The 12585-nt window shown below is 39.1% G+C and overlaps 1 protein-coding gene across 9 annotated transcripts in view; it reads left to right on the forward strand.

Annotated features, from left to right (window-relative positions):
* mphosph9.L (M-phase phosphoprotein 9 L homeolog) overlaps positions 1-12585 on the forward strand; it is a 51098-nt gene that overhangs the window by 16904 nt on the left and 21609 nt on the right. For all 9 annotated transcript variants that reach the window (XM_018262842.2, XM_018262824.2, XM_018262833.2 and 6 more), the window contains 6 exons: positions 2052-2169; positions 2726-2810; positions 4304-4398; positions 7546-7662; positions 10687-11099; positions 11765-11920. In XM_018262842.2, the coding sequence (XP_018118331.1) occupies positions 2052-2169; positions 2726-2810; positions 4304-4398; positions 7546-7662; positions 10687-11099; positions 11765-11920 (984 nt within the window). The remainder of the gene's footprint in view (positions 1-2051; positions 2170-2725; positions 2811-4303; positions 4399-7545; positions 7663-10686; positions 11100-11764; positions 11921-12585) is intronic.

A 12585-nucleotide genomic window follows, 5' to 3' on the forward strand; every position in this document is an offset into this window, starting at 1 on the left:
GAATGCTGCTGCGTCGGTAACTGGTAATGTGGTGGACTTTGACAGTCTAGACACTGGTGCATCAACTGATGGTGGGTTAGACCAAGTATCAACTAGTTCTTTCGGAAAAGGATATGATTTAGAGAATTTTTTAGTTGCCTGAAACTTGTGTTCAGGTGAATTCCACTCATTCTGAACCAAACCTTGAAGTTGTTCATGTTCTGGGAAACAGACTGACGACTTATGTTGTCTCTTGAATAGACTAGATGCATCTCCTGTATGTTTGGGCTTCTGAGATATATTAAGAACCTCAAGGACCCCCTTAATAATCCCGTCTACATCATGAAAACTGTCACGATCCTTTCCTTCATCCTGATGTTCTTCCTCATCTGCAGATGAATAGTCAGAAGATCCAACCTCACCTTCAGAGTGAGAAGAGTGTAGCTCAGGAGAAGATTCGTCAGACACAGCAGGGTTGACAGTGTCCCCTCTTGCGTCGTCCACACGTCTACGCTTGCCACCAGTCCTATGGCTAAGCTTAACCAGAGCCTTTCCTAGGTTATCTGCGATGGCAGGCAACCCTTGTAATGATGCCAGAGATTGAGACAATTGTACAGCCCATAGAGGGGGAGGTGGCTCTGCTGCAGCTCCAGAGTCTAAATCCTGAGGTACAATTTGTGGAGTAGTCACAGCTGAAGCAGCTGAGAGACCCCCAGGAGCAGTAGTTTCCCCCTGCCCCAAGGAGCAGGACCCACACAGCGGCTCACCCTGGCCCCCTGGAAACTTTTTCTGGCATTTTGAACAAGCAAGGTATCTCACCTGTGCTGTTGAGGGCCCCTTCCCCCCTGCCCTTGTGAACAGTCCCACTGACCTACCTTCTGCCATAGTATAGTAAGGTAGAGAGAAAGGGGTACTGCCTGAAGTAACCGCTAGTCTTTTAGCCAGTTCTGATAGCTGCCTGCTGCTCTCCCTTCGGATCTCCGTTCCAAAATGGCCGCTGGAACGCAAGTTGCGTTCCAAACCGTGCGCGCATGCGCACAAACGCTCGCTTCGCGCCAAAAGAAAATGGCGGCCGGCAGCAGAGAAAGTGGAACGCATTGCGTTCCACTTCATTGCGCTGAGAGACGGAACCCTCAGCCGCAAAGGAGCCTCCCTCCATCCACCTCCCTCCAGAGTCACCACCAGAATGCGCAATGGAAGCGCAAACACCGGCCAGACCCTGAAGGCAGGAAAGGTAGGGACAGGAGACACCAGAAGGAGCCGATAGAAGGTAGAGCTGGCGCTGGAGAGGGAGAGAGCAGGGAGGGGGGGGGTGGGGGTTAGCCCCCAGGAGAGGGGGGGTAGCCCCCAGGAGGGGGGGGGTAGCCCCAAAATCATTAGGCAACGTTACTGCATAACACAGACAATGTGCCACTTACCCCCACACCGGCCAAACCTTCTGCCCTGAATCAGTCAGCGCAGGCAACGTCTGGGTGGTCGATATAGCAACAGCTAGAGAGTGACCCCGGTGCGTTTCACCTCGTAGGGGGCTTCCTATGTAAAGACAGGTAACCCTGCTTTCAGGCCTCACCCCGGGTATCAGCCATGGGCTGAACGTGGAATCACGCGTCGGTCCAACCTCCCGGGAGCAGGACACTTAAAAAACTGAATAGGAAGGTACAGTGTAGGGGGTAAAGCCTGAAGGGCACGCCCCTGAATTAATTAATATTCAAGTGTCCTGCCTCCTGGAGGATGGAGCTTAACCCATGGTTCCCTGTGTCCCCCTAAGACGACAGAGAAATTCATTTAAACATTAAATAAACCCAATAGGCTGGTTTTGCTTCCAATAAGGATTAATTATATCTTAGTTGGGATCAAGTACAAGCTACTGTTTTATTATTACAGAGAAAAAGGAAATCATTTTTAAAAATTTGGATTATCTGGATAAAATGGAGTCTATGGGAGACAGCCATTCCATAATTCGGAGCTTTCTGGATATTGGGTTTCCGGATAAGGGATCCTTTACCTGTACAAGAGACACCACATGCTTATAAAAAATTGTCTTGTATAATGTGTCTGAACTTGTGTTACAGTAAACCTTTAACAACCTGGGCTCAAAAGTTTAAGCAGAGTCATCAAAAGAAGCTTCATTTGACTGATGAGGCCTCTGTCCACTCCATTCACACAGGTGACAGGGATGCAGTTACCCAGGTAAGCACCCAATTTGTATTATAGTTTGGACAGTATCTAAATATAAAGACTGACATTGTGCTGATCACAGATAAAAGTTTCTTTGAGGGTTTTTTTTCTGTTATGAGGCAGATTTAAGGGGTAACATTACATTATGGGTCTACAGAAACAGTATGGTTTAAATTTACAAATATCATCTAATATTTAGGAGAAGACATAAATTAAAACCTTGACCTCTTACTTGATCCATTGATGGATGTGTAATGGAAAATTGAATGATACAATCTGCTGCAGATCTCACTTGGAGGTGTCACAAGTTGCCCTGCATAGCACATTATTGTGACAACAATTGCAGGCTCAGGGCAGCTACTTGTTCTTTTTTAATAGCAGCAACAGTAGAACTTATATTCTACACTGGGTGCAAGTTAACATTATTATTTTATTTATTTCTTAGGTAAAACATAGAATGGAAGCAGTGCAGACACTGTAATTATCAGGCCTAATATAATTTATTCTTTAAATTGTTAATTCACTGTTAATTGTGAAAATGTGTCTTATATTAATTTCTCCTGTTTAGTCTGAAAACACTGATGGTTCATCAGATGCCTTTTACCTCAATAACCGCTCTGCCAGTGCCAACTCTTTGGTTTCTACTGGATCTGGTAAATGAGTATATCTTATTCATACACTTTTTGATTTTCCTTTCTATGCCTTGCTGAGGCAGCAATTTTTTATTAGGCTTGGTGGCCACTTACTTTCTTTATCACCTCTCATAGCCCTCCTTATGCATTATAGACCCCTTGCCAGAAGAGGTGTGGCAGCTCACTATTCAGCAGATATTAATAGGCATAATGGCTCTTCAATAATAGTTTTTTTATATTTACAGGCCAATATTATATGTGGTGGTCAGTGTTCTGACCCAGTATTTGGTTGAATTAACCATCTACTTTTCTTTAAATTGTCCTCATTTGCATATTACAGTTTAAAGGGATACTGTCATGGGGAAAAAAACATTTTTTTCAAAATGAATCAGTTAATAGTGCTGCTCCAGCAGAATTCTGCACTGAAATCCATTTCCCAAAAGAGCAAAAAGATTTTTTTATATTCAATTTTGAAATCTGACATGGGGCTAGACATTTTGTCAATTTCCCAGCTGCCCCAAGTCATGTGACTTGTGCTCTGATAAACTTCAGTCACTCTTTACTGCTGTACTGCAAGTTGGAGTGATAACACCCCCCTCCCTTTCCCCCCCCGAGCAGCCAAACAAAAGAACAATGGGAAGGTAACCAGATAACAGCTCCCTAACACAAGATAACAGCTGCCTGGTAGATCTAAGAACAACACTCAATAGTAAAAACCCATGTCCCACTGAGACACATTCAGTTACATTGAGAAGGAAAAACAACAGCCTGCCAGAAAGCATTTCTCTCCTAAAGTGGAGGCACAAGTCACATGACAGGGGCAGCTGGGAAATTGACAAAATGTCTAGCCCCATGTCGGATTTCAAAATTGAATATAAAAAAATCTGTTTGCTCTTTTGAGAAATGAGTTTCAGAGCAGAATTCTGCTGGAGTAGCACTATTAACTGATGCATTTGGAAAAAAACATGTTTTCTGATGACAGGATCCCTTTAAATTGGGAAGTGAATTTTATTTGCCTATTATTAGCACTGTGTGAAATTACAATTTCTATTTGAAAAAAAAAAATTGTAATGAAAGGAGGAAAATTTGTTGCAAATATAATTTTTTTTTGTTAAGGTGTAATTATTTCTTTGTTGATGAAGTACAACTTTAAAGCATACGTTCACCTTTAAAGGGGTTGTATACTTCCAACACTTTTTAAATTTACTTTCTATTTCATATTTGCGACCGTTTTTCTGATATTGAAGCTTAAAGTTTGATTGTATCACCTTATGTCTTTCTGAAGCAGGTTGTTAGGGCCACTCAAAATTGCAACTTAAACACAAATTTTCATTAGGGGTTAATTTTTATAATTTAAGTTTTTATTGCTATATTTCTATAGAATCCATTTCCTGTTAACTTCCACTCTCTTAAGTGCATAATTTAGAAATAATTTTGTGGTTACCATGTTTTTTTAAATATGCTAAAAATTTTCTTCAAACAATCACTTGCTATTTCCACTATGTTTCAAATAGGATTTACATATTGGACTTTGGATGAGAAGGAGATGTACCACCCATTGCCAGAAAACTTGGATACTGGACTTTCCAAGTTTTTTTCCACTAAAGAGGTACAGCATAAATATTTAAAGGGATCATATAGCATACATTTTCAAAATACATCAAACCATGTAAAATGATGTAAAATAATGTAAAATAGAAGAAATAGTTTTTATTTTAATACCTTTTGGATCAAAAAACATCTGTATTAGCTTGAAAACTGTTCTCAGCCCTCCCCCTTTGCAACTTCTTGTCTCAGACTCTTCAGTATCTGAGCTGCAGCCCACGGCTCTTTCTGTATTAGCTATAGAGCATCAGCCAATGAGGGAGGAGTGGGCGTGTCTGTGATGTCACTCTGTCTTTCCCTGCAGACATCTGTTAACCCTTACTGCTGGTTTTCCCTTCCCTGCTCCTTTCTCTCCCTCTCTGCCCTATTTATTTAACCCCCTCTCTGCCCTGTTCGTTTTCCTCCCCCTCCCTTCACTGCTTGTTCCTTTCCCTTTCCCTGCAATAATTGTGGAAAAGAAAGAAAAGCAAACTTCTGTATAAATAATACATAATCTGCTGCTAAAAGTATTTTATTCTTTTCTGGGGACAATGTGTATGAGCAGTTAGTGTAAGTACCATAGTCATTTTCTACACAGTATTATGTTGTATACAAAAAGCAACATCTTTTGGGTTTTCCTTTGTACGAACATACAAAGTCCCCACATATGTTATTATATGTTATACAATTCCAGAACATCAGCTGCATTTATTCCCTTGCACCTCCCTATAAATTGTTCCACAACAGCTCCATTTCCCCTTGCAACTCCCTGCACCTCCCTATAAATTGTTCCACAACAGCTTTATTTCCCCTTGCAACTCCCTGCACCTCCCTATAAATTGTTCCACAACAGCTTTATTTCCCCTTGCAACTCCCTGCACCTCCCTATAAATTGTTCAACAACAGCTGCATTTCCCCTTGCAACTCCCTGCACCTCCCTAAAAATTGTTCCACAACAGCTGCATTTCCCCTTTCAGCTCCCTGCACCTCCCTATAAATTGTTCCACAACAGCTGCATTTCCCCTTGCAACACCCTATAAATTGTTCCACAACAGCTGCATTTTGCTTTGCAACTCCCTGCACCTCCCTATAAATTGTTCCACAACAGCTGCATTTTGCCTTGCAACTCCCTGCACCTCCCTATAAATTGTTCCATAAATGCTGCATTTCCCCTTGCAACTCCCTTCACCTGATCATTAATTATGCCTGAACAACTGCATTAATTCCCTTGCAACCCCCTGCACCTGATCATAAATTGTTCCACAACAGCTGTATTTCCCCTTACAACTCCCTGTACCTGATCATAAATTGTTCCACAAACAGCTGCATTTTACCTTGCAACTCCCTGCACCTGATCATAAATTGTTCCACAACAGCTGCATTTTACCTTGCAACTCCCTGCACTTGATCATAAATTGTTCTATAACAGCTGCATTTATTCCCTTGCAAGTCTATGCACCTGACCACAAACTGTTCTACAACAGCTGCATTTCCCCTTACAACTCCCTGCACCTGATCATAAATTATCCCAGAACAGCTGCATTTATTCCCTTGCAACTCCCTGCACCTGATCATAAACTGTTCCACAATATCTGCATTCCCCTTGCAACTCCCTGCACCTGATCATAAATTGTTCCAGAACAGCTGCATTTTACCTTGCAACTCCCTGCACCTGATCATAAATTGTACAAGAAGTGCTGCATTTATTCCCTTGCAACTCCCTGCACCTGATCATAAACTGTTCCACAACAGCTGCATTTCCCCTTGCAACTCCCTGCACCTGGTCATAAATTGTTCCAGAACAGCTGCATTTAATTAAATATAAATTAATATGAAGGAAAACAAACCTACAGTTGCTGTTCTGGAATATCATAACAGTAAATACTAGGGATGCACCGAATCCAGGATTCGGTTCGGGATTCAGCCAGGATTCGGCCTTTTTCAGCAGGATTCCGATTCGGACGAATCCTTCTGCCCGGCCAACCAAATCCTAATTTGCATATGCAAATTAGGGTGGGAGGGAAATTGCGTGACTTTTTGTCACAAAACAAGGAAGTAAAAAATGTTTTCCCCTTCCCACCTTTAATTTGCATATGCAAATTAGGGTTCGGTATTCGGCCGAATCTTTCAGGAAGGATTCGGGGATTCGGCCGAATCCAAAAAAGTGGATTCGGTGCATGCCTAGTAAATACTAATGTACACTGTTTGTATAACTTTTATAATGCAATAAAGGCAGGGAGTTGCCCAGTGTATAACAATATATTATGGGCTATAGATTATGTCCAGGTACATGTGTGACTGATGCCTATTTGCTGTGGAACCCAGGACAATACTGTTGTACTTTAAATAAAAGAAAACAATATTACATTACTTTTACAGTTTGTATTAAACTTCACATCTATTGATTTATGTTGAGCATGTAAGATATATAGTTATAAGTGAATAATAAGGCAGCATCATAAGACCGTTATGTGCAGGCTGGGACACACAGGACAGAGGGTGGGAGGGGAGGGGTTTGGCTGCTACAGCTCCTGAGTTCAGCCTGTCAGTCAGTGCTGTGACCACTTCCTGTGAGAGCATGAACAGACACTCCCACTCTTCATTTCAGCCTAGACACCGAGCAAAGAGGTTCTCTCTGCAGCTCTGATATAATGACAGTTCTAGGAGGTAAAATGCTTTCAAAACGTTTTTCTTTCTGCATCATTACATGTTTTTAGGAAGGATGAGTAATATATCTGAATATGAAGGTTATATGAAATGTCCCCTTTAAAATAAAGAAATACACTTGTAAAAGCGGTAAGAGAACCAGCCATCTGAAGAGTGTAGTCAAACTTTCTAAAGTATACAGGTTAATAAAATTTATAATAATCACACAAGAATTATCTCCTACTACAACTAGTAATAGATATTGCTCCTAAATGTTAGCATTGTATTATAAAGGAACCAAGTTATGCCCATTAAATAACTACTATTCATTTATTACATTGTTATATTTGCTATCCCTTTTTTTATATCATTGTTTTAATAATTATGTTACTTTTTACTTAAACTTGCCTATATAACATCTTTAGAATGTAATTGCTTTTTAACATATAGGGTACAGCAAATATATTTGTTAAGTGAAGTTCATGAATGATGTTTGCTAATTCCCCACTTTCTCCTGTCTATTAAGTCTGATGAAACAAGAATCCCATCCCTAACAGATCTGTACCAGCAAAAACAAAGAGAAAGTGTCCACTATCCTGACTGGAAATTGTTATCACCCTCAGAATATATTCATCCTCCAGAGGTATTGTTGTCAGGGAACCGCAGTTTGTTTATGCCTGTCATCTAAAATGTAATCAGTGGCCTTCTAAAATGTATGAATATCTCCCACGTACAAGGCCAAAGTATGGGCCTTGCATGGATTGTGCCAAAACACAAAGGACCTGTTTGGCCAACAAAACTGAGTAATTACGCCGGATAGCAGCGCACATATTTCAGCCCTTTTTGATGATGTCACCAGACATATTCTGCTTCCTCTGGTGAAGTTTGTGTCTGTACTTTGCCTTAACAAAAATCAACCACCAAAAACCAATCAAGGATACATATTATACATGTGTATGTTTAATCAGAATATCCTGAAAGCAAACTGTACTTTGCTATAGGTGAAAGATGCAATTAATATAGAATCTATTTTTGCCACATTTTTGCATTTAAGAATTACATATTATATTAAACAATTATGTTACATATATTAAATATCAAGGGCGACAGATAAAATGTCAACTGTCACTTGCTTCACTAACCGAGAGGCCTATTTATCAAAATTCGAATTTGTGTAGTTGTCAAGGTTTTTTCAACCTCTGCTAAACTTACATTTTAAAAAAACACGAGTGTCTACTTATTAAAAAACCTAAATATAAAAAGCAAGAAAAATAAAAACATGGAACAAAACCGAATAAACTGTCAAAAACTTTGAAATCCTTGTTTTCGAAAGAATGTATGTGTAATTACAAACTGAAAAAATCCTGAAAGCCTCTAAAAACTCAAAGGAAATAATGATTTTACAGTTAGAAAAGGACAGCTCACACTGACATCTACATGTCCATGCCAGCTTTTAGATGGAGAAGTTTTGTATTAGAGGTTTTTGTGGTTTTTGAGGCTTCTACACTAAGGGGGTTATTTATTAAAGGTCAAATTTTAGTTATGTGAGCTTTTTTAAACCTCAAATGAACTCACAACTCAAATGGTTTCTAATTTAAGAAAAAAACTAGAATCAGTGAGTTTGGGGTTAACAACCCGAAAACTCAAATTGATCAAACTTTCGGCTAAAAAATTGATTGAGTTAACACTCGAACATCATGAAGGCTATTAATATTTTCAAATGGTTCTAGGGCCCTCTGCCACTGACTTACATGACCTCGATAGGTTTTAAATGGTGTATTTTTGGATTTCAGCTTTTTCCAGGGTCGGGGTATAATAAATCTCATACAATCTCAAACATAAGGACTACTAGAAAAGAAGAAAATAGCGAGGAGAACAAACAGATCTGCAGCGTAATTATAAAATATTTACCAGTTCTAAATGGCGACTCCAAAACGGCAGAGATTTTGTCCCAAACTGAAGTGAAATTTGTCCCGAGAAAGGCACCTACTTTAGGAAAAACACTAGCACCTAGCCAAGTCTCTTCGAACCCAGTAAATCCAATCAGAAACTGGCTGTCGTAAAGGGCACATACAGATGTGGGCCCACAGTATGTAAGACCTGTAAGGTAATCTCCACAGGCTCTTAGTTCAAATCCAATGTCACCAGCCAATCTTTTCAGAGCAGAGGCTTCTATAACTGCAACACGAAAAATGTAGTATACTTACTAGAGTGCGGACACTGCAGTAAACAGTATGTGGGTCGTACCACCCAGAGTTTGAAAGACAGAATAAGGGAGCATATTCGGACCATCACAAACAAGGAAGAAACAACCCCTGTGGGCAAACATTTTACAATATGTTCCCCCAAAGGCACCAAAGATTTAAAAGTCAAAGTAATCAAGCAGGTGAAGACCTCTATTAGAGGTGGGGACATGACCCACAAATTGAATCTTAGAGAGGCATTCTGTATATTGAAATTAGATACCAGGATACCAAATGGTCTTAACTTTAGACAAGATATCAGTTATTTATACTAAAAGGGGTTGTTGAGAAATGGCAACAATAAAATCATAGTAGATATACAAAATAGCATACATTGGGAACATTTCTCTGACTTACCCCACCTCTATAGTCTCCCTGCAGGAATTTAAACACTGGGTATGATACCCAGTATGATCCTTACTCAGTTAGCCCTGTGTAATAGCAAGCATTTTTAATAGATTCTGCCATCGCGAGATCCCTTCTCCCTAGCCCACCATAAGAAGCGTCAATCATATACAAGCACCGCCCCCTCAAATCAACTCCAGGGCTTTTATCTGCTTCATTGATAATGACATAACAAAGGAATTGCCCACACCTGCCCATGAAATAGCCTTTGAGTCAATGGTACAATTACTTTTGAGCCCCTGAAATGAAGTGATTGTGTTAAAAAAAAGGCTTCCTCACATTTTTATGCAATCTTTTTGTTCAACCCACTGAATTAAAGCTGAAAGGCTGCAGTTCTACTGCATCTGAGTTGTTTCATTTAAAATTCATTGTGGTAATGTACAGAACCAAAATTAGAAAAAAAAGTTGTCTCTGTCTAAAGATTTATGGGCCTAACTGTGTGTTACATTTCAGGACAAATTGCTAACATATTTAAAGTTAATGTTTTAGAAGTAGAAAATGAAATAATAACATTAAGAACAGATCCAGATCACTGCAAAATTACTTCTGGACATTAGTAGAAACAAATACTGAATTCCTGTTTTGGGTCAACTTACCTTACCTTTTCAGCTATGAAAATTTTAAAATCTAAAAATAGAACACGTTTAAATGATGATCTTCTGGGAGAATGCATGAGGCTGGCTGTTACAAACTACACTCGAGATATTCAGAAACTGGCAGAAAACATGCAGTGCCAGATTCCACACTCATATATTATATATAATGTATATGCTTATTAAATTATTAAAAATTATGTTTGCGTTACTGTTCACGTATTGCGTTGCTCACAAACAAGTTATGCATCTGAGTGCGGCTCACAGGGTGAACAGGGTTGGGGACCCCTGACTTAATGTATGGAGATCCCTTATCTGGAAAATCTGGAGAACAGGCCCCATACCTGTATTTCATAAAGTTAATGGCATAAGATGAGGCATATACAATTCTAAACATTTTTTTTTTCCTTTTTGTACTTTCCTTAGGTGCTAACACTGGATCCAACTCTACACAGGAAACCACTCCAGAGTTCTGTATACCGTATAATCCCTTTTACTCCAGACTCCATTTTAGAAAATTCATCTTTCAACCATTACAAAGCAGCAACAGTATCTGCTGCAACCTCTGTCTCATCTTTGTTAGGCGACTCTCCAAATAGCAATGCAAACAGCCCATTAGAAGTGTTTGAAGAATGGAAATCTAACTTACACCAAAGCAGTGTAAATCAAGATTACAAGCTGAATCTTGATCCCTTGCCAGACGAGAGAGCAGTTTATATTGATGATGAAATAAACAGTTTACCCTCTTCACCAATGGCTCCATCACCTTTACCAGCTGAGAAAAATACATCAGAATCAACTGCAAACTTCTCTATGGACCATCCTCTTGTCCTATCCAAGTAAGATTAACATAAAGACAGAATTCTGGAAAAAATAACTGTGCAGTTAAGGGCAATGACTAACAGGACATTCTTTTGTGTAAAATTGTAAGCTGCAAATTGTCCGGAAAGACTTTTCCATTGTGGTCATCTGCTGTTGCATTTACATGTGACTTTTTTTATTGATATACTTACCCATGGTGATGCAATGGACTGCAAAGTAAGGGTATTTTCTGCCACTTTACCCTATGTGTCATTGCCCTAAAGTAGTTAACCTCTGAATGGTCTTTTTAGAGTGATGTATTTAGTAGTAGTCTAAAACCATTTGCTATGGCTTGTTGCTAGGACCTAATTACCTAGGCAACAATGTAGCAGTTTAGAATAATTGGAGTAATATATCAATTTGTGCGGTACTATAGCAGAATATATTTACTGTATACTCTTACACCAGAGCTAAAAATGATTTACCTCAAAATATTGTTATATTGAATATAATTGCTTTTAGATATATTTGTTATTGAGTTATTGCAATAGTTCCCTTGTGAATTAGCCTTCCCTTTAGTTTTGTTTAGGCTGATTTGACAAATAGTAGCCCCCTAATTATCTAAAATGTTCATGCAGTGTATCTAATTCCATCATTCTTTCTCTGTGCTTTTATAAATCCTAATTTGCCACTTCTCTTTCAGCATCAGGCAGAGTTTAAGGGAAAAGCACGCTCGACATTTGGCAGATTTGCGTGACTATTATGAGTCTGAGATCAGTAGCCTAAAGCAGCAGCTTCTTGTCCGAAACAAATCACCATCTTCTGAAGAACTTAATAAAATTAACAGTCTTTCAGAAAGGTGAGTTTTTAATTTTTACACATTTTTTTGTTTGTGTCATGTTATTTCAGACAAGATTCTCTACTGCCTATATACAAATAAAATCCAAATACAGCTTTGTGCAGTAATAGCTGTGAGAATGAATTTTGCCATTAAACCAGTTGCATTAAGGCGCGCTGTTAGTTAAGTGTTTTGGATACATAGCAGTGTTGGTGTTTTGTAAAGTCTGTACACAAATAAAAAGCGCTGTATAGGTGAGCAATATACTGGCATTATCCATTCATGCAAGTTAAGGTGGCCATACAAGTTACAATTACGATTTTTCCCTCAGTCAAAGATCTTCCTTTTCTTACAACGAGAGCTGAATCATCAGATATGCAGGTTGAAAGAAAAGTCTGACTCTGCCTGACGATTCAGTATTATGTTTTGGTGATGTTCTGGTGCATTTAAAAGCACCCAATAAAAATTTTCCATCCTGTCAGATCAGTGAGACAATCAATATCCAAGGCCAATGTCATCTTTTCACCCACCATACAAGCACCAAATCTAATACGAAACCTCATTTCTCACTATAATATATATGCTATTTTTATACATATCCTCTCTTTATTTTTGCTTTATGTGATAATGATGCCTCTTAGATTATGTCATCACTGAATGCCTGGATTAAATTCTACCCAACCCTT

The sequence above is a fragment of the Xenopus laevis genome, chromosome 1L, assembly GCF_017654675.1.
Source record: "Xenopus laevis strain J_2021 chromosome 1L, Xenopus_laevis_v10.1, whole genome shotgun sequence".
NCBI classification, from domain to species: domain Eukaryota; kingdom Metazoa; phylum Chordata; class Amphibia; order Anura; family Pipidae; genus Xenopus; species Xenopus laevis.